Source organism: Cornus florida, unplaced genomic scaffold (assembly GCF_030987335.1).
Source record: "Cornus florida cultivar Cherokee Brave unplaced genomic scaffold, ASM3098733v1 CherokeeBrave_3.0.0_Hap2_Chr01, whole genome shotgun sequence".
NCBI classification, from domain to species: domain Eukaryota; kingdom Viridiplantae; phylum Streptophyta; class Magnoliopsida; order Cornales; family Cornaceae; genus Cornus; species Cornus florida.
The window spans coordinates 97,822,589-97,845,731 of record NW_026775571.1 but is presented as its reverse complement, the minus strand read 5'-3'; the positions used below and the strand labels follow the sequence as shown (position 1 = coordinate 97,845,731).

Sequence of the window (23,143 nt, the reverse complement as noted above, 5' to 3'; positions counted from 1 at the left end):
TGCTCTGTGGAGAGGAATCTGTAGCGTAAATTTTGGCTTTTAAAAAGTTACTTTTGACTCTTGAGACTGCTTTTAACTGTTGATGAATAGTGAGTTACTATTATATATGTATAATTATATTTTTTCTTTTTCTTTCTTAACCATTAAGGTAATTATAATTGGGATTGAAGAAGGATTAGGGTTATATATATATATATAGCTATATTGGCTTCTAAGGGTTTTAGAACCCTATTCACGTAACAGTGGAGGCAGAGAGAAAGAACAGAGAGTTTGGGAGAGAACATGAGAGAGAGGAAGGAGGTTTTGGCCAAACCAAGGAAAGGAAGAATGAGTGTTGTTCGTGGGTTAAACCAGGATCAGCAGAGGAGTTCGAAGGCAGCCCAAAGGTCACCGGAATTAAGGATGAAGAAGTTAAGATTTCAATCCGAAATCTTGAGGCAAGTTTTACTTCTATCTCTTTCTCTTTGATTTGTGTTCTATACATACCCAGGACAATTCCAGGAACTTTTAATTATTAAAATCAACCATGTATGCATGCTATTAGATGAATTACAGTAAATTATTTGTATGTGTATATGTTTGATTGGTTTTAAATTTTAGTGTATGAATTCTTGTTCTAAACTTGTTTAATTTATGTATAACAATGTTAAATAATGTTTGGGGACGATAGGGACTTCAAACAGTAGCTTTAGGACCCTTAACAGAGGAAGACGGAGTCACTGAAGCCGTGGAAGACGAGCTGACGCAGTTCACATCAACTGGTTTAGGGCACACGTCGACCGGTTTGTATGAACCAGCCGACGCCTAAGGAGACACATCGACCGGATTTCTGTAACCGTTGACTGTGTTGGTTCAGTGTAGGGTTTTGGCATGGAGGTTCGTACCTAGGGATGGTTGGGTCTGTTTAAATGATTTTAAGGAATTTATTGGACCAACAATTAGCTGGAATGCATAATATACAATATTATGCTAGGTTTGAAATATAATTAACATAAAGGTTAATTTATGGATAATTGTTTTAAACTGTTTTAAATCAATCAATTGAATTGAAATAGTTTAGTCGTGTTGTGGATGCTTAAACAGTCTATTTGAGATGGCTGATAATTTTTATAAAATAAATTATATGCATGCTATCTAGATTTATTATTGTTGCTTAATTATATGTAAAGGTTGTATACATGTTTTATATCATGTCTATATGAGATCAATGGATGTATTTATAATTATTTGCATCTTTGTATGAATTTAATGTACCAGTATGGGATTATGGCATTCTAGGGACAAATTAACCATAAGGTTAAGTCCAACCTAACTTAAAATAATAAAGGAACGGATTAGCTAGAGCTAAGTCCTACTTATTTATGTTAGGCCACTGTATCAAATGGATGACATTTTACTTATACCTATACGAATTATATATATATTATTATATGCCATGATATGAGCTTGAGTCTCAGGATCAGTGGTTAAAGTGCGTATATTGCCAGGGATGTATAGTTAGATATAGTGTAGTTGTGTGCCCTGGAACGTCTAGGTATTCATGCCTACTTTATGTACGTTTTGCATGTTGCCTACTATTCAGGTTAAGGCAACCCTATAGTCTAGTGAGATTCCTTTAGTGTGTATTTATGTATATATGGACTATTAGATATTGTTGAGTTAACTATGATGTATACGTGTATCGGATCTCTGCTTGGATTATAGTAGAGTAGAATTTGTTCGTAGGCCTGACCCACTATTATTTTTCAGGTGTTCGACAGTTCCAGTCTTAGAGCTTGACTGTGCCGAGCAGAGACATTCATCATCACTCTACCGATTTGACGTAAGGTTCTATCTATGTTATCTTTTTTTTAGTTTTCTTTTAGTTAATTTTTATAGGGGTCCACGTGATGGATTCCCGAATTTTAATGGTATCAAAGGATTGGATTTATAATTAGAGGATTTTATAGAGGATTATTTTATTAATTTAAGGATTTATCATTTTAGTTTCTTTTAGCTTTTATTCTTTATTCTTAAATCATTTTGTATTCTATGCTTGTTAAATACTTTAATTATTTGATATTCTTCGAGTTTGGGCTTGGGCCTGATCAACCCATGTCTCGGAGTCGGGGGTATCACAAGGAACGTCATCCACGACCTCCTTCCCAAAACCTAAAAATGATAATAAAGGGTGAGCACAAGGCTTAGTAAAAGTCGCCTAAGGCGTCAGTTTTGGACTCCCTTGAGCCACGTATCACATAATGGGATAAAAGATGTTGAGGTTATGCATTGGGAGTCCATATAACATTTACACCATAACAAGCATTATCCTCAGTCACACAATATAATTCTATAATGTCGTGCATGATATGAAATGTAATGCACCCTGACCCATACTTGGTCTCTACTGACCCACTAAAGGACTCTCACTGGACTACAAGGTGGTCTCAACCTGAATAGTAAGCAATATGCAAAACGCACATAAAGTGGGCATGAGTACCTAAACCTATCAGGACACACAACTAAGCATCATAATCCAGCTATGCATCCCATTATATATACGCTCCCTAACCACTTATTCTGAGACTCAAACTCATATCATGACACATATCTATACATATATAAAATCCATCCTATCCAATATAAAAAGAAATTATCCAATTGATTCAGTGGCCTGACATGAAATAGGTAAGACTTAACTTCTTTTAGTTAATTCATCCATCGAATTACACAAGTAGGCATGACTTAACTTTTTATTGTTAATCCGTCCCTAATATAAACAAATAGGTAGGACTTAACTTTTATTAGTTAATCCGTCCCTAAAATGCCCCCATATCCCGACAATGGTGCATAAATCCATACAGTCTAATAATTGATGCAATAGATAAAATAATACATCGATTCATCTAGAAATAAGTATAATAAAATTCAGATATTTGCATGATCATATTATACTGTCAATGTATGATAAAATTCATATAAACATACATAGATAATTGCTAGCATAACATTAAGCAATTAAATCATCCATATCCATTAACAACATATAAATTTATTTAAAATTTCATATTGTTCAAGTTCTTAGCATATTAGGGTTTATTATGCATTCCGGGATTTTTTATGTCCATAATAATCATATAAATCATGCTTTATGAACTAATCAGCCCCAAAACCCTAAAAACCAATTTACAGAACCCAAAAACACACACACACAAAAAAAAAAAAAAAAAAAAAAAAAAAAAAAAAAAAAAAAAAAAAAAAAAACAAGAGCTAGCCGCCTCCCAACCTACTGCTTTTCATCTTCGGCGACCTTTAGACATTCCGTTCTCCTCTGTTAAGAATCCTAAAGGTCTAAACTAAGTCCCAAATAATTCTAGATAATTTTATGAAGCTATTATGCATCTTAAACACAAATCAAAACAAGTTTTCATGGTATAAATTTCAATATCAAACAAGAATACATATCAACACATAGAATCCATTTTAATTCAATTTAAGCATGCATAAATTGTTAGTTTATTATCTGATTAATCCTGAAATTAACCTAGGCATGTATAGAACACAAATTTAAGGGGAAAAGTTAGAAGAAGAACTTTCCTTAAGGTTCGGATTGAAACCTAACCTTCTTCTTCCTAGATTTTTTGGTAATCCTTGTCTACCTTCTCAACCCTCTGTTGCTTTTGGTTCAACCCACAAGCAAGCCTTAGTCATCCCTCCTTAGTTCGGTCCTTGGTTCTTGGCCAAACCCCAGCTTTCTTCTCTCAGTTCTCTCCTTTTCCTCTCTCTGTAAAACTCTCTATTTCTTGCCTCTCTTTATGGACGTGAATAGGGTTTTAGGCAAACCAAAACTCTCTATTTATATATACATACTACTTAATATTTAACTTACTCCTAATCGCTCTCCAATTCCTTCCTTAGTAACTAATTAAAGAAAAGGAAAAATATAAATAATATACATTTACATATATATATATATATCAGTCCTCGGCTACCAACGTAATATACAAATATATAAATATAGTACACAACTTATAATTATATATATATAATGCTAACTATATCTAAATATTATTACTAATTGTTAATACTAATAATAATAATAGTATCCTTTATACATATATGCCAGTATATATATATATACCACAATTCATGGGTAAATATCCGTACCCATCAAGATTCCTATCCAAGTAGTCTATGCAACCCAATTGGTTGATCCATTACTACTATCCATATCCATCCTTTAAAATAAAAATTTAATAAAATAAACATTTAAATCAACTAATCTAACAAATAACTACAATTTAAACAAACACATCATTTAAGCAAACAAATCAATTAAAATAGACCATTTAAGCACACACAATTTACTTTAAACAATTAATTCATTTAACCATATAACAAATAGCCAAATAATCAAATAATTAATTAAAATGCAATTAAAACAAATAAATAAATACCAAGACTATCCTTTTAAAATTAAGGATATTACAACCCCCTACCATTGACTGTATTACCACCCCATCATGGACAATCCCTCACCATATAGACTTGCTGGCCACACCTAAGATAACCTCCCTAAATTAACTGAGTCTGTGGATACTGTGCTTACACTTGAAACATATCACCTCTGGTCTAGACGACCCTAAAGAAATTGAAGTTGATGGTGCAGATTTAGCAGTCTGTCATCCCTGGGAACCCAATGACTCACTCTTATGCTTCTTTTGTGTATGGACCTCAGAAGTAGTACCCGCACTCCGGCCATGCCTGTATGACTCCTGTATAGCCCGTCTGCTCTTGCTCTCTGCCTCAACAACTAAGGCCTTTCTCACTGCCCTTGCATACTCCGTCAACTCCGCCACTGTTATTGCCGGCCTAATAATAAAATCAATGCCATCAACAAACTTTAACATTTTCTCTTCCTTATAATTAGCTATCTCGGGTGCAAACCTTGAGAGAGATGTGAACTTATTCTTATATTCCGTGATTAATATGTTCCATTGCTTAAGATTGACAAACTCTGTCCTCAATTCCTTCTTCTTGGGAACTGAAAAATACTTTTCATAGAAAGGCTACTTGAATGTATCATAAGTTATAGTAGTCACATTATGAGTATGAGTGATGGTCTTCCACCAAATTTCTGCATCATCCACGAATTTGTAAGTAGTCAAAATGATCTTCAACAATTCGACGGTAACTCAATAGCATGGAGATGCTTCTCCACTTTATCAATAAAACTATTCTCAACAAGCGGATCCGGACCACCCTTAAACAACATCGGCATCAACTTTACAAACTTAGAAAGGAATCAAGAGTCTTTTTTGACTTGAGTTTCTCCGGTTGTGGGGTCGGTTATGGTGCATGTTTTGGAATATTGGCAGTTATAGCCCGAAGTACATCTTGTAAAAGTATGGTTAGGATCTGCCTGATCGAAGCTTCACTCATCTCAATAAGTGTCTCTATGTTCCCCCTTCTAGTGAAGACACCCCTTCTAGCGAAGACACTTGTCGGTAGAACCAAGTCTCTAAGAAGTGTCTCGTCATCAACTTGCTCCGTGGGATTAGAGCTAGAACTTTCCCCAACATCACCCTTTATTGATCTATCAACCCTTAGCTAAAGGTGATCCTGACATGGTGGCATCGCGCTATAAAATGAAAAAATGAATCAATGACAACAACACTAACAATCCGTCCGAGAATGATGTCCTTAGAAAACTCACTTGATAATAATGATAACTGTAATGTTTTTTATTTTCGCCAATTTTTCATTTTCTGGAATATTTTGATTTTTTGAGGGCATTTTCATCTTTTCTAGTTTTGCATGCCGGACACCGTGGGGTGTGCCGGGTGTGTCTCAGAGCTGGTCGAGGTATTTCATTGAGTTCAGGACTCTTTGAAATGCAACGGTTGTCATTTCAGTATTTTTTCATTTTTCGAGCCGGACGGTCCCTGATGGGACCCGCTGTCGGGACTGTTGTGTACGGGGACTATATTTTGGGTCCATTGCATTTCATGCATAATTATTTTGTGCATATTCATATGGTTGTGTGTTATTTTATATGGATGTGGTTGTAAATTAATTGGAATAAAAACATATATATATATATATATATATATATATATATATATTAAGGTGGGAGATATTTTTTAAGAGGTGGGACCCGCCCCTTCACCTTTTAGTGGCCAAAGAGGCCATTTTGGCCTCATTTTTCATTCTCTCTCCCGTAAGCTCTCTCTTTTTTTTTTTTTTTTTTACATAATTTCAAGCTCTAATTACTCTTTCAACTTTTGGAGATTGTTGGTGCAGTGTGTGGCAAGTTAGAGAGCGCATCGAGATCTTCGATTTGATTGGAGCTAATCACCGTTTGGCCACACTTGGAATTTCAAAAATTAGGGAATTATTTGGGGCTTTTTCTACAAAATTGAGGTATGGGTTTCTAATTCACATTTTCTTGGGCTTTTTGTGAATTAATCATCTTAATTTATGGTTAGCATGCTTAATTTTGTAGAAATTTCATGTTATATTGTATATATGTTGTGCCAAAGTTGTGACTATGTGTTGCTTGGTATATATGATGATGAACCATGTTTAATTGATGATTAATTTATGCTCTTTATACCTTTGGTGCTAAATTTCATGACTTGAAAGTATGAATTATGCTATAGAAATTTTGTAAATCATGTGACTATGTGTTAGTTAAAATTATATGAAAAAACATGCTTAATTGATGATATTATATGCCTATGGTGTGAAAAATGCTAAATGTTGTGATATAGAAGCATGATGTTTATTTTCTTTGAAATTCTCTACAAGGCATGCTATATTGTTAATGTTTGATTTGTGAAGCATGAAATCCTCCATGGGCATGGCATTAAAAAGCAAGATGCATTTCATGCATGACATTGGGTAATGAAATGGGAAAATGATTTAAAAAGGAAAGAAAATGATTTTGGGAAAAAGGTTTTGATGAAAAGCTTGCGAAAACCCAGCCGCCTAGGAACTGCCTAGGGACCATGGGCTTAATGTGATCTAGAGGGAATTAGGGAGACTGCCCTAGCGTGGTTGAGTTAACTGGCCCCAAATGATGCCTTGGAGTTGTCTTGTGGTCAGGGACAGTTAGCCAATCTTTCTCTCGTGCCACCATAGAGCTGCCATGGGACGGGTTGCATTAACAGTTTGGAAATGATGATGGAAAATGTTTTGGAAATGGGGAGCGATATTGCATGACATTGTATCACATTGCACGACATGGCTCGTTATAACTTGGATTGTTTGTTGTTGATATTATGGTTATATTTTTTCCCCGGAGTTGTATGATCTCACTTCTTTATTTTTCTATTTATTGTTTGGATTCACGGGGTCCAAAAGGTGTGTCTTAGGCACCACCTACTGAGCAATTTGCTCACCCCTTTATTATTAACATTTTCAAGGCATCTTGAACCGGTTCAGCCCCATTGAACCGGTTCAAGGGGGGATCTTTGGTTCGAGAATAGGCACACTACCCATCTTGAACCTGTTCAGCCCCACTGAACAGGTTCAAGTCCCCCAGTGCACTGTTTTGTCTTTTCCAGTTGACAGCTTGGAACGCTTGAATTTAGATGGTCATAACTTCTTTTTTCCGAATCCAAATAGGGTCATTCTTGAGTCCATTTTCAAGGATTTTGAGTTAGCTCTCCAATAGGACTAACCTCATCATAAAATTCTATTCATGATGAGAGTTATAGTCATTTTCATGGAACAGTGTTAGAATTTCCCTTGAACCGGGAAATGGTACTTTTGGAAACTCATAACCGATGATCGTAGAATTTCACCGAGTATCATGGAATGACTAGAATAATTGTTTTAGATCTCATTTGACTAGTTTGAGGTCTTATTACCCTTTCATATTGTAAAATGACCATTTTACCCATAGTGTGTCCTCGGGTTTAGTTAAGGACCCGGTTAGCGATCCGGACCCCCAGTTTAGGTCGTTACAAACTTGGTATCAGAGCAATGGTTCAAATACCATTAGAATGATGGGTAGAGACCTACCTAGGATTGCTTGAAAAGTTGAATTGCATATTTATATGCTTATATGCTAAGTGTTTAATTTTTGAAAAGTATGCGTAATTACTTACTTGCTTACCTGTTTATGTGTTAATTACTTGTTGAGTTAAAGCATGCTTAAGTATTTAATGATAAGTGACAATATTTATGAGATTAATTCCATAGTTAAATTTTTAAAGCATACTAAAATGACAAGGTGTCTATTAATTAAATTGTTTATCATGTATATGGGTATACTTACCCGATTATGTGCTTATTTTCTAAGTTATTTATTATTGCACAAACATGCTATACGTGTTAAGATGATGAGTGTTAAAGTTATGAAATATCTTATATGATGAGTATGACTATGTGCTAAGTACCACGCATGCTTATATGTTATATGTGTGTCTTACTGACTTAAATGATCCATGAGTAGGTGTTATGTTTTTAGTATGTAACTGTATAACATGCTCGTTTCTATGTTGTATTAGTTCTGTGAGTTACCACCTATGACTGGAAAATGTATCAGCGATGTGAGCAGGGGTGATGTGAAAGGCACGATCTTTTGAGTTCGGTTTGATCTGGACATGTTGTTCCATTATGAGTCTTTTCCCTAGAGACTGGTAACGGTGAAAGGGTTTGATCTTGGGTGTCTTCCGGGACGACAGTCTTCATTTTCTTGCATGGCCAGAGTTTGTGTTGTGTTTTCTCGGTATAGTGAGTGGACTCTTGGGATGATGGGCTAGTAGGGTATGGTGTGTAAGTCATGGGTTCCTTTCATGTGAGCAGAGTTGATTAGATGTCACAGGACGTGAAGTGGTGTATAACTTGTGAGGTTCAGGTATTGTGCGGGTTAAGCAAGATTAGTATTTGGTTTTTTATTTAGAAGTTCACTGATGTTTAAGGTTGCGATTTGTCTCTTAGATTGCCATTTTGGGAGTAAGAGTAGAGGTAGACCTAGAGTTGGCGACGAAATGGGTAGGTTGCACCTTTTGTTTTGATCCCCAGCAAGGAAGGCAAAAGTTTAGTGTGATGTTGTTTGGTGACCATAGAGTATTGGTTACAGATTGTGTTGAGCTAATATGAGGAGTGACCTCTTGGGCTTGGTGGCCTGTTCTATGGGCGGGTGTGCATGAGTGTGTACAGGTGGCACCAAAAGGCTACCACACTGGGTGAGCTGCGGGCACACAACTCAAATGAAATCAATGTGGACATTCCATTGTGTTGGATGGTAGTCATGACGATTGGTTGGAAAATGATGGTGATAAGGGCGTAGGAGTTGAATACCCTTTTGTTTGGTTGGATAAGTTTGTTGTAGATATGACTCGAATGTCCAGTTAGATACCAATGAGAGACCATTGTTTTGTAGTCGTAGGGAGGGTGCAATTTATGTGGTTGACCATTTGAGCATGGTGTCTATTTCCCTCTTAGGGACTATTTCTGTAGCGTGCCATGCATAATTCTTATTCTTGTAGTGGGTTATTGACTATGGTGTCGAGTATCATGAGTGATGTGTGTTTTCATATCGAGTTAGCGTCACTTTTGAAAGAGAAGTTGGTTAGGAGAGGCTTGTTGTTTCCAGGGGATTAGAGTTTGTGCAATTATTTTGGGAAGGACGATCATAGAGGTGTTGGAACCTGAGGTTCTTATATTAAAGAGTAAGTCGGTTTAGGGGTGACCCCAGTATGAGGGTAGGGAGTAGTGATTGGTTGTTGTCCATGGTGGGTTCTTGACGGGGTTTAGCATTATGGTGATATTTGTAGTTTGTCATTTTGCTTGGATTTAGTTAGGATGGTGCTACCACATAGGCGCACCACTCCTTATGAGGAGTCGGTAGGTTGTGGTAACGATTATTATGACGTTGTGCACTATGTAGGTGTTGAGGTTACCTTGGGGAGCTGAAGTGGCATGGATTAATGGTAGGTTATCGTTCTCACGTGATGGAAATTGAGAGGGATTTCTCCTTAGATTAAGTAGGATGCAATATCCTGGGTAGTATTAGTTACTTCCTAGTATTATTACGTTGTATTTGTTGATGTGTTTAGGTGACAGCATTTATTTTATTTCGCTCTATACTTTATTTTTTTCTTTTATTTTATTAGAGCATCGCATTCTTGGCACTTGGTGCGCATGTACGGTATGTTGGATTTGGTTCTTTTTGCATTTCATGTGCGAGGTTCTAGTGTTGATAGTATATGACGGTCTATTGTGGTGAGATCGCCTAGATTCGAGTTTGTAGTTTTATACGGGTATCCAGTTAGTTCTTCTCCTAGTGTGTAAGGAGTTTGAGTCGTCTAAAATGAGATTGGGTGTCCATAGTTGCGCGATTGGTGAGTAACGTGTGGCAGGGTGTCGGTTGTATTCAGGTATGAGTCGTTAGTCTCTTGTGAGAGCGGGGTCGTTACCTGTTCCATTTGTTCTAGTCCTAACAAGAACGTCGTTTGTCGTGAGCCTTCTTCTCTATTTAAGAGTTGTGCGTATCTGTGTGTGGACGAACCTGTGTGTGGTTTGTTTTGCTGTTAGATTTCATCGGTAAAGGTTTGGTTAAAAGGGTTGACTCACTCCAACGGAGAGATGTGTAGTCTTTAGTTTTAGTAGTGGTTGTTTTGAGAGGGGTTTTGATGGCACGAGTTGCCGAATAAGGATTGTGTTTCTGGTATCTGGTACTACCGGTGATGGTTAGAGGTGTGCCGTGAATTATAAGCTTGAGGATGGTTAGGTGATGTGGTGCGAATCATGTACTCGGGTGTTTCTATAGATGTCTGATTTGACCTGTATCTTGAGGACAAATATTGGTATTGTTTGAGTGTTAATTAGCTAGAAAGTGATTATGGGATTCCATTGAAGAATAATAGGAATGATTGACTTTGGTTTTGAGGTTTCAGGTATGAGACGGTCGTATTGTGTGTTTTGAAGAGGTAAGAATTAAACCGAATGATGACATGGAGTTGTTTACCTTGTATGGGTGTTATGAGTAGATTATAGATCTTTTATGTTGGTTGATGATTGTGACGTTTGGTGCCGTGTAGTTTTCAGCTTGTTAAGGGTTATGTGATTAATATATAATTGGGATTTTTATAATAGGTATGTGATTATATAACCGTTGTGGTTGCATAGAGCGATGGATTGATAGTGAGTAAATCTCATGGTTTTTTTGTGGATTGTGTAAGATTATATTTGAGGTTTGGACTTGAGGACAGAAACGACGTCTGTGTTGAGATTAGATCGAGGATGAGAATGGCATGGCCAACCATTTCTCCTGTCCCTCTTTAGCACTATATCGGGTCAAAGGTCACTGATTGTTTCGATTTATCAGGAACAATGAGAGTACGGTATTGCACGATGTGTCAGTGTGACAGTGTGGATTCAGGTGGTTGTCTTGGGTGATGAGGTGTGTTAGGTAAGACCAAGTGTCTAACAAAGGGTTTGTGGTATAATCATTGATTTTTGAAGATCTTGTTTTGAGGATTTGTGACTTGGGTACAAGATAATTTATTTTATTGTTCAGGTGACTAGTGATTATGTAGTCGTTAGGAGATTCAATGTTTAATCATCTTGAGGTTGCTAAGCGTAATGATTGCTGAATGGTGCGGTTGGTGGTCTTTGTACCGATATGTGATGGTATAGCTGTGTGTTAGATGGCGAGTATTGGTCTGACAGAGATGTGTAGATTGAGTTTAGTTTGATTGTGTGAGGGACGGGGTTCCTCGTTTGGGCTCTTGTGTGTCCTTTAAAGGATGAGCAGGGATTTGGACGTTGATGTGTTCAGTGGTCTGATGACTGTTCCTTTTTGGGCCTTGGAGTCTTTGTGACTGTGCAGAGTAGACCGATGTCCATTTTGAGTCAGGTGTAAGGTCTAATTCGTCTTATGTTATGATATTATGAGTGATGAGTACCCTCATAGAGTGGTGAACATTGGGTTTTTCTGATGGCAACATGTGATTGCCTATTAAAGTCTGGTGTCAAAGGCAATAAGGTTGTTGAGTCTAAATTGGTTTTATGTATGATCTAAACGACGAGATGGGGTTATCTTAACGTTTAGATCAGATCTGAGAACCATATGTGCGAACAGATGCATTTATCTGTGCGCATAACTGATCCCCCAGTTTGACACCCTTAGTGGATTTTCCATCTAAACGATAGGATGGACCATCTGTTCACACAGAGGATCCAATATTCACTTTTTGACCCCAACTTTTCGTATAATTACCTGATTACCCCTATACTTCACCTAAAGCATAAAATAGCCATAGATAATGACAGATTTACCACTGATGAGTCTAGAAGCTATAATGAATGTACTAAATGACTATTTTACACTTTTGGGGTTTTAAACCATTGGTTGACCATAATAAATAACTATTTTACCCTTTTGTGTTCTAAAGTATTATTTGACCATATCAAATGACCGTTTTAGCCTTATGGGCTTTAAACCTACTATAATGATATAAACTGACCTTGTTACTAATTTCATCTTAATCATTGGATTACCTTAATAAATGACCGTTCTACCCTTTTTGGGTCTTGAACCATTATAATTGAGTTAAATGACTGTTTTACCTTTGATGAGTCTTAAAGTATTAATTCGACGCAAAATGAACATAGTACCCTTGTATGTCCTCGGGTTCAGGTAAGGACCTGATTAGCGATTTAGATTTCTGGATTTGGGCCATTACAGATTTGGTATCAGGGCAAAGGTTCAAAAACCTTTAGGACGACAGGTAGTAGCTTACCTAGACGGGGAAGAAGGTTGACTTGCATTGACTTTGTGTTTTATGCTTAAGTGTTTAATATTTTGAAAAACATGCTTACATGTTATGTGCTTACTAAAAGATGTGTTATCTAGCCATGCATATAAAATGTTTATGTGAATTAAAGCATGTATGCTAAAAGATTTGAGATTTATAATTTAGTTTATGAATGCTAAGTGCCAAGGTATTATTGTAACGACCCAAACCGGGGGTCTGGATCACTAATCGAGTCCTTAACTAAACTTGAGGACACACTAGGGGTAAAATGGTCATTTTATAATAAGAAAGGGTAATAAGACCTCAAACTAGTCAAATGAGGTCTAAAATAATTATTCTAGTCATTCCATGATACTCGGTGAAATTCTACGGTCATCGATTATGAGTTTCCAAAAGTACCCTTTCCCGGTTCAAGGGAAATTCCGACACTATTTCACTAAAATAAACATAACTCTCACCATGAATAGAATTTGAGGATGAGGCTAGTCCCATTGGAAAGCTAACTCAAAATCCTTGAAAATGGACTCAAGAATGACCCTATTTGGGTTCAGAATAAAGAAGTTATGACCATCTGAAGTCAAACGTTCCAAGCTGTCAACTAGAAAAGACAAAACAGTGCACTGGGGGACTTGAACTGGTTCATTGGGGGCTAAATCGGTTCAAGATGGGCAATGTGCCCATTCTCGAACCAAAGATCCCCCCTTGAACTGGTTCAATGGGGCTAAACCGGTTTAAGATGCCCAAAACCTCAAAATTGCCCCAAACAGCCTAAAATTGTAATCTTGTGCACTTTGGCAATACTTTGGTCCCTTAGTGACCTTACTCAAAGCCCAAACCTATCCCAAATCTTCCATATAATGATGAAACTAACACTACTAAGTGGTACTAAAATCAAATAAGGCCATACATGAGTCCGATACACCATTAAAATTAAACAAGAGCGTCATACATAAAAAATATGGCCTTAAGGCCTTACATGGATATTGAAATCTTAATGAGACCATAAAATACAAATGGATGGTCTTAAGACCATTTCCAACCATGTAGAAGATGATCCTTAATACTATTTACAATAAAAAAGGATAAAATACACATTGAGCACAAAAGAGTCCAAGTCCGTCAACCCGATTAAACTGGTGGTGGATTGTCATTTGCCACTTCTTTGCCGTGCCCTGAAAATGTTAATAATAAAGGGGTGAGCAAATTGCTCAGTAGGTGGTGCCTAAGACACACCTCTTGTGACCTCGTAAATCCAAACAATGAATAGAAAAATAAAGAAGCGGGATCATACAACTCCAGGGAGAAAATATAACCATAATATCAACAGCAAACAATCCAAGTCATAACGAGCCATGTCGTGCAATGGGATGCAATGTCATGCAATATCGCTCCCCATTTCCAAAACCTTTTCCATCATCATTTCCAAACCGTTAATGCAACTCGTCCCATGGCAGCTCCATGGTGACACGAGAGAAGGATTGGCTAATTGTCCTTGACCACAAGGCAACTCCAGGGGGGCCCAGTTAACTCAATCACACTAGGGCTGTCTCCCTAGTTCCATCTAGATCACATTAACCCCATGGTCCCTAGGCAGCTCCTAGGCGGTCAGGTTTTCGTAAACCTTTCATCAAAACCTTTTTTCCAAAATCATTTTCTTTCCTTTTTAAATCATTTTCCCATTTCATTGCCCAATGTCATGCATGAAATGCATCTTGCTTTTCAATGCCATGCCCATGGAGGATTTCATGCTTCACAAATCAAACATTAACAATATAGCATGCCTTGTAAAGAATTTCAAAGAAAATAAACATCATGCTTCTATATCACAACATCTAGCATTTTTCACACCATAGGCAAAAAATATCATCAATTAAGCATGTTTTTTCATATAATTTTAACTAACACATAGTCACATGATTTACAAAATTTCTATGGTATAGTTCATACTTTCAAGTCATGAAATTTAGCACCAAAGGTACAAAGAGCACAAATTAATCATCAATTAAGCATAGTTCATCATCATATATACCAAGCAACACATAGTCACAACTTTGGCACAACATATATACAATATAACATGAAATTTCTACAAAATTAAGCATACTAACCACAAATTAAGACAATTAATTCACAAAAGCCCAAGAAAATGTGAATTAGAAACCCCTATCTCAATTTTATAGAAAAAGCCCCAAATAATTCCCTAATTTTTGAAATTCCAAATGTGGCCAAACGGTGATTGGCTCCGATCAAATCGAAGATCTCGACGCGCTTTCTAACTTGTCGTAAACGGCACCAACAATCTTCAAAAGATGAGAGAGTAATTAAAGGTTGAAATTATGTAGAAAAGAAAAAGAAAAAGAGAAGGGAAAGAGAGAGAGAGAGAGCGCTTACAGGAGAGAGAATGAAAAATGATGCCAAAATGGCCTCTTTGGCCACTAAAAGGTAAAAGGGCGGGTCCCACCTCTTAAAAAAATCTCCCACCTTAGTATATGTGTGTGTGTGTTTTTATTCCAATTAATTCACAACCACATCCGCATAAAATAATACACAACCATAAGAATATGCACAAAATAATTATATATGAAATGCAATGGACCCAAAACATAGTCCCCGTACACAACAGTCCCAACAGCAGGACAGAAAAATAAAAAAATGCCGAAATGGCAACCGTTGCATTTCAAAGAGTCCTGAACTCAATAAAATACCTCAACCAGCTCTTGGACACACCCGGCACACCTTACGGTGTCTAGCACGCAAAACAAGAAAAGGCGAAAATGCCATCGAAAAATCAAAAAATTTCAGGAAATGAAAAATGACAAAAATCGGAAACATTATAATCTACCCTCCTTAAAAGATTTTGTCCTCGAAATCTACCATTCTTAAAAGATTTTATCCTCAAAATCACAAAGTTAAGATTTAACAAATGAAGTTGAAAAGAAAAAAAAGGTAATCATAGTTTAAATATTATATATAATGTATTTAAAGTTAAAAATATATATGAAGATAATATTATAATTGAGATTCGAGTTTGGTTGCTGACATCACAACCCAAAACCAACCTTAATTAAATTTGAGTTGAGATTTTTCAACCTATGCCTAACTCTAATTATAAAAATGACTCTTCAAGTTTACAAAAAATTGGGTTAAAATCGGATTAAATTTGAATTACCCAACCTAAGTTACACCCGAACGCAAAATTAAAAAATCAATCGGATTCACAAATTAAATACTTTAGGGGTAAAAAGATTAGGTAACTAGCTCGCATGGGTCGGGTTAACGGACGGAAGGACAGTTTAGATGGACTATCCAACTCGTAGTGTTTATTGAAATTTGAACTCTGCACTCTTCCCTTACTCTCTCACTAACTTGGCTCTCTGATTCTATTTTCTTTGCAAGTCTCTTACACGTTCTTGCTCTTCGAGTATTTGAAATCGTTCGACTCTCTATCTTCGAGTAAATTCGCAGTGGTTTATATTGAACTCAGTACTCTTCCCTTTCTCTCGCTAACTTGGTTCTCTGATTCTATTTTCTGTTCAAGTCTTGACGTTCTTGGTCTTCGTGTATTTGCAATCGTTCGAATCGAGATCTTCGATCAGGTAAATTTGGATAGTTCTCTCTAATTGTTTTTTTTTGCTAAGTGTTTGTCTCACAAACAATGTGATTTCTATGATTTTCAACATTCAAAACTCTCTGTCTACCGATATACGGACTTAATATATGTAATTTCATGCTAGTCTCCCTCTCTAACTGTTCAGATTCGATTCTGAATTAATGATTTGTGTAAACTATGAATTGATATGTGTGATGAGTCGAATTAATGATTTCCTTACTCATTCTTATTGGACTTCATATAATAGGGCATTCTGAGTTGTATGCTGAATGGATATATATATATATATATCTATATATATATATAACAATATCCATTTCTATTCATTTTTAGGTTAAAGATTCTCAGATTAACAAATATTATCTAACTCAATACTCTTCCCTTTCTCTCACTAACTTGGTTCTCTGATTCTATTTTCTGTTCAAGTCTTGACGTTCTTGGTCTTCGAGTATTTGCAATCTCTTCGAACAGGTAAATTTCGATGTTTCTCTCTCTAATTGTTTTTTTTTTTTTTTTTTGGCTAAGTGTTTGTCTCACAAACAATGTGATTCTCTGTCTACCGATATACGGACTTAATATATGTAATTTCATGCTAGTCTCTCTCTAACTGTTCAGATTCGATTCTGAATTGATGTTTTGTTTAAACTATGAATTAATATGTGTGATGAGTCGAATTAATGATTTCTTGAAAATATGTGATTTCCTTACTCATTCCTATTTGTCTTCATATAATATAGGGCATTCTGATTTGTATGCTGAATGATTATATATATTTATTTATTTATAACAATATCCATTTCTATATTTTTTTTCTATTCATTTTAGGTTAAAGATTCTCAGATTACAACTTATTCGATTTTGGTTAAAAAATTCATATAATGCAGGATCATCCTAATGGCTAGTTATCTTTGATCTTTTTTATTATTTATTATTATATATATATTTTGTTTCCAGCTTTTCAACGTCTCTCTCTCTAATAACGTAAAAATGAATAACATAAAAATGAATAATTTTTCTTTCTGTTCTTTCCAACTGTTCTGTGCTCTCTGCAATTTATCCTGAAAAGATAAAACATTATAATTCTTCAATTAATCTATTTTTTATGAATCAATAATTTTTATTTTTCTGTATTTATTGAATTAGTCATTTCACACTATATTTTGACTATAATGCATGGCTAGTGACGGAGTGTTATGTCTTTGATCTTTTTTCTTATTTTTTAATATATATATTTTGTTTTCAGCTCTTCTTTTGTAGGAATATGAATAATTTTCCTGTGAAGGTCCACGTTCCATTATGTGGAGTACGTATTGTTAATATTGGACCAATGGACACAGTATTGGATCTGAGAAACAGAGTTCAAGAGATAATACGCGTAGACCTTCAAAATGAGAGTGTGTTTTTCGAAGGTTTGTTACTTGACAACCATCAATATGTCATGTACTACAGTTTATATCCATTTAGCCGGGTTGATATTGGCAACCAACAACCACCTGCACCTCTCCCAGTTCATATCGCCAACCAACAACCACCTGCACCTCTCCCAGTTCATATCGCCAACCAACAACCACCTGCACCTCTCCCAGTTCATTTCGCCAACCAACAACCACCACCCTCAGCTCTCTCAGTAGTATCTCAGATAGAACATCCAGTACCTGAAGATTTCATAGAGGAGTTTTTGTTACACTCTCCTGCTCATGACTTTCTTGAGCATGTCATGGAACATAATTCCCAGCCTCTCCCAACGCCTTCCTCCGTCCCTCCTAATTCATATTTACCTCTTAACCTGCCAAGGATCAGCAGTTCCTCAGGATTTGGGTGTGGCGAGACAATGATCAGCAGTTCCTCAGTTTTTTTGAGTGGCCAGACAATGATCAGCATGTCCTCAGGATTTGGGAGTGGCCAGTCAATGATCAGCAGTTCCTCAATTTTTGGGAGTAGCCAGACAATGATCAGCCAGTCAATGATCCGCAGTTCCTCAATTTTTGGGAGTAGCCAGACAATGATCAGCAGTTCCTCAGATATGATCAGCAGTTCCTCAGGATTGGTCAGTGTGGGGAACTTTAATATGCAGTCTTCCCTCCCTCAAATTATCACAACAGGATGGGGGGGTGCCAATATGTCTCTTTACCAGCCTTCACGGATCTCACAATTGAGGGATATTGGGATGCCGCAACCAAACAGTGTGTAAGATATTATATTTGTTGATGGTATAAGCTTTCAAGGCTTATGGGATATATTTTTGAATTACCTAAAAAAAGTATCCATATTTTGCAGGAACAGTCATCCTCCGGATTGGAGGGGTGTTGAAAACTTTAATGTGCAGGCTTCCCTCCCACAAGAAGCTTCCAACGCGTCTCATTGCCAGACTTCACGGATGCCAACGGGGGATGTTGCAATGCCGCAGCCAAACATTATGTAAGATATTAGATTTCTAGATGGTATAAGTTTTCAAGGCTTATGAGATATATTTTTGAATTATCTAAAAAAAAGTATCCATAGGAACAATCATCCTCCCGATTGGAGGGTGTTGGCAACTTCAATGTGCAGGCTTCCCTCCCATGGGAAGCTTCCAATGCGTCTCATTCCCGGCCTTCACGGACACCACAGCCAGCGGGGGATTTTGGGATGCCGTAGCTATACTTTATTTAAGATATTATATTTCTAGATGGTATAAGCTTTCAAGGCTTATGAGATATTTTTTTGAATTATCTAAAAAAATTATCCGAATATGCAGGCACAATCATCCTCTGAATTGGAGGGGTGTTGGTAACTTTAATGTGCAGGCTTCCCTCCCACGGGAAGCTTCCAATGTGTCTCATTACCAGCGTTCACGGACACCAGAGCCAACGGGGAATCTTGGGATGCAGCAGCCAAACTTTGTGTAAGATTTTGTTTTTTCTAGATGTTATATGTGACAACCCGAAATTTTAATTAGCCTTTAATCATGATTGATTGGCTTCATTTGAGAGATACGGGGTGCATTCATAATTTTGTAGAGATGCGGTGCACAATATATATATATATATATATTATGGTGATAATTATGCAAGAAATAAACTAAGGAACATATATAGTGCATTGCCCAGCAGATATATTAAATAGATTACCTTGTGTCCACACGACACCTAAATATTTGGTCTCCAAAATGAGTTAGATGTGCAATATAAATATATATTTTATAGGGTGAAGTGCAATAAAGCCCCTTCAACTATGGTCTTATGAGCAAATAACCCTCTTGAAGTACTAAAGTAGCAGTTTACCCCCCTGAACTTGGGGATTTGGTGGCAATTTACCCAGTCCGGCCACCGGCATATCATTTTTGACCATTAAATTACACATGCCTGTCATGTTATACTATATTTGAATTAAACTAAGGAATGAACTAATGAACATATAGTGTGCATTTCCCAGCAGATATATTAAATAGATTACCTTGTGTCCACACAACACCTAAATATTTGGTCTCCAAAATGAGTTAGATGTGAAATATAAATATATATTTTATATGTAGAACTTTAGATAGGTGGGGGTTTGTGTACAGCAAATATGCTATGTGTGGGTGTCTAAAGCTAGACACGTGTGTGAGAGCCAAACAATAGGATCAGGCTGGTTGATGAAGCAGCCCATGAACCGCCTAAAGAGGGTATGTAGAGCAGGGGAAGAAAAAGAAGAAAATAGAGGGCTTCAAGGGAAACCAGAGGAAGAGAAGAGTTGTACCCTTGAGTCTAGAGAGAGAAAGAGGAAGGAAAAAAAAAGAAAGTAAAACCATGGAAGGGCTGAGGGCATGTCTTCACCACCACTTCTTCAATTGATTGTTTGGAAGGGAGTTGCTGATATTTACAGTTGAAGACTACCTTAATTTTGTAGATAAAGTGTTTGATGAATTGTTCCTTACAATTTCCTTGCTATTTTTTTTTTATGTAATTAAGAATTAAGTTGTATCAATTATATATTTAATCATGTTTATTCAGCATTTTGGTGATTTTGTTAACAGTGTTCAAAGAATATATAATTTTTTTGCACCCCTGGAATGGGTTGTTACAGAATGGTATCAGAGCATAGGAATTAGATCCTTTGGGAGTTTAGGTGTATTGGCGATATGATATGAAGTATATTCAAGGAAAAACTAGATGACTTCCTTAAGTAGAACAAATTCTATACTTGAAGGATTTTGAAGTTAGGAATGCAATAGAAATTGCACGTTTAAACTTTCTGTTGGATTGGGGTGTTGGAAAGAGTTGCATGATTTGAGGAATCTTAGGCATGTTAAATTGAAATAATTTCTCAAAGAACAAAAGTTAGAACTTATTGATTGTGTGTGGTATTGTTTAGGATTCTGATCAATAAAGAAAACAAGTGCCATTGGATTTTAGATCAGAGGCTATAAAATTAATTAGCATTATGTCTATTTTTTTGCATCTCCAAAATTTTAAAGTGGAATTAAAGGTTTGAATGTTGAATCAGTTCACTGCAAATGTTTCTATTTTGGATGAAATGTCAGTAAAGAAGTCATGATTGGTTCATTAGAGTGATTTGGATAGTGCTCTTTTTGTTTCTGTGGGTTGTTTCAATTTGTAATTGGAGCTTAGGAAATAAAGAAATGTGGGATCTCTATGCATATGTAGTTATTGGATTAAAACCGTGTACAAAAGAAAAGATTCTTCAACTACATGAAGGACTTCTAGAGATTGAAGTGGGATGCTATCTTGGCTTTTTGCAGACCAGCTGGCATTAATTATGCTACTAATGTTGATATTTTTGCCCCACTATAGGTATTAGAGAGATGAATTCTTTGGGGATTTCTTAATTGCACAGTAAATGGGAATTGTTAATGTGACCAGAGCTAGTGGCTCTCAAATCATTTGGCTTGTCTGGTTGAGATGAATTATGGATTTGTCATCCAATTTAAGCATGGATATCAGTTGGGTTTCCTGATTAGCAAATTAAGAGGCTGACTTCTTAGCTAAAGAGGTGTGATAACTTCTTGTGAGGTTATTTATTTATATAGTTTTACCTGCCTTGAGTGTGATAAATATAAGCCATGGTGGTTTCTTTCTATATATTAATATGCGGTAAGTGGAAATTGTTTGTATTGCATAATGTTGTTTTGATTTTCATTAGTGTGGCAAGAAAAATTTAAATAATTAAATGCTGAAATTGAGGTTATCCTGTCATGTTCTAAACTCACCATTTCTCATGCTTAATTGGCTTCAAGAAAAATTTAAATAATTAAATGCTGAAATTGAGGTTATTCTGTCATGTTCTAAACTCACCATTTCTCATGCTTAATTGGCTTCAAGAAAAATTTAAATAATTAAATGCTGAAATTGAGGTTATTCTGTCATGTTCTAAACTCACCATTTCTCATGCTTAATTGGCTTCATTTGAGAGATACGGGGTGCTTCATAATTTGTAGAGATGTGATGCACAATATATATATTATGGCCCAGCAGATATATTAAATAGATTACCTTGTGTCCGCACAACACCTAAATATTTGGTCTAAAAAATGAGTTAGATGTGCAATTTATAAATATATATTTTATATTTGGAACTTTAGATAGGTGGGGGTTTGTGTACAGCAAATATGCTATGTGTGGGTGTCTAAAGCTAGACACATGTGTGAGAGCCAAACAATAGGATCAGGCTGGCTGATGAAGCAGCCCATGAACTGCCTAAAGAGGGTATGTAGCAGGGTAGAAAAAGAAGAAAAGAGAGGGCTTCAAGGGAAACCAGAGGAAGAGAGGAGTTGTACCCTTGAGTCTAGAGAGACAGAGAGGAAGGAAAACAAGAAAAAAGATAAAACCATGGAAGGGCTGAGGGCATGTCTTCACCACCACTTCTTCAATTGATTGTTTGGCAGGGAGTTGCTGATATTTACATTTGAAGACTACCTTAATTTTGTAGATAAATTGTTTGATGAATCGTTCCTTACAATTTCCTTGCTATTTTTTTTATGTAATTAGGAATTAAGTTGTATCAATTATATATTTAATCATGTTTATTGAGCATTTTGGTGATTTTGTTAACAGTGTTCAAAGAATATGATTTATTTGCACCCCGGTATAAGCTTCCAAGGCTTATGAGATATAGTTTTGAATTATCTGAAAAAAGTATCCTTATTTGCAGGAACAACGACATTTTTTCTGAAACCAACGAGGTGTTTCACATCATCGTTTCTTATAGAAATGGCTTCATATTGAATGGTGGACCATTCAGGTCGTTGGTTTTTCCTAGAAATCGTGCATTTATGGAGGTATTGTTCTTTGTTGAAAAGACAGATATAAAAGAAATTTGATAGATTCAAAATTTAACAGATTGAAATTTTATTTTGCAGAGCATCAATTCTAATGCAACTCCAAGAGAGCTGAAGCGTAATCCCAGGAGTATAATTCATACAAGGCACTACCCAAATGACTGGGAATTCATTGTGAGTTTGATTACATCAAAGGGGGAAGCCTATACATACTTGAACTCAATGATACATGAAACTTATATTTTCTTACTTGTGTTTCAGGAGGAACCTGCTAGTAGCATTGTACCAGTCCAACCAATCCAAGGAGTTGAGAGTCTACCATTCCAACCAGTCCAAGGAGTCGGGAGTGTACCATTCCAAGGAGTTGGGAGGACAGCCGGCTGGAAGAGGGAGAGAACCACTGAGGATGCTTTGTCAGAAGCCAATGTCAATCGTATTGCTCCAGAAGCTCCAATAGTTTGTCTTAATGACGGACCACCTGCCGCCTTACTTCGAATCAGATTGGATGATGGAAGGTCTTTG

At 36.3% G+C, this 23,143-nt stretch overlaps 1 protein-coding gene across 1 annotated transcript; it reads left to right on the top strand.

The window, feature by feature from the left end:
• Positions 1-17,623: 17,623 nt before the first annotated feature.
• Positions 17,624-19,250, top strand: LOC132278439 (uncharacterized). Its single transcript, XM_059780229.1, has 3 exons — positions 17,624-18,549; positions 18,640-18,780; positions 19,100-19,250. Exons 1-3 carry the CDS (start codon positions 17,624-17,626, stop codon positions 19,248-19,250), a joined length of 1,218 nt encoding a protein of 405 aa, XP_059636212.1.
• Positions 19,251-23,143: the final 3,893 nt, after the last annotated feature.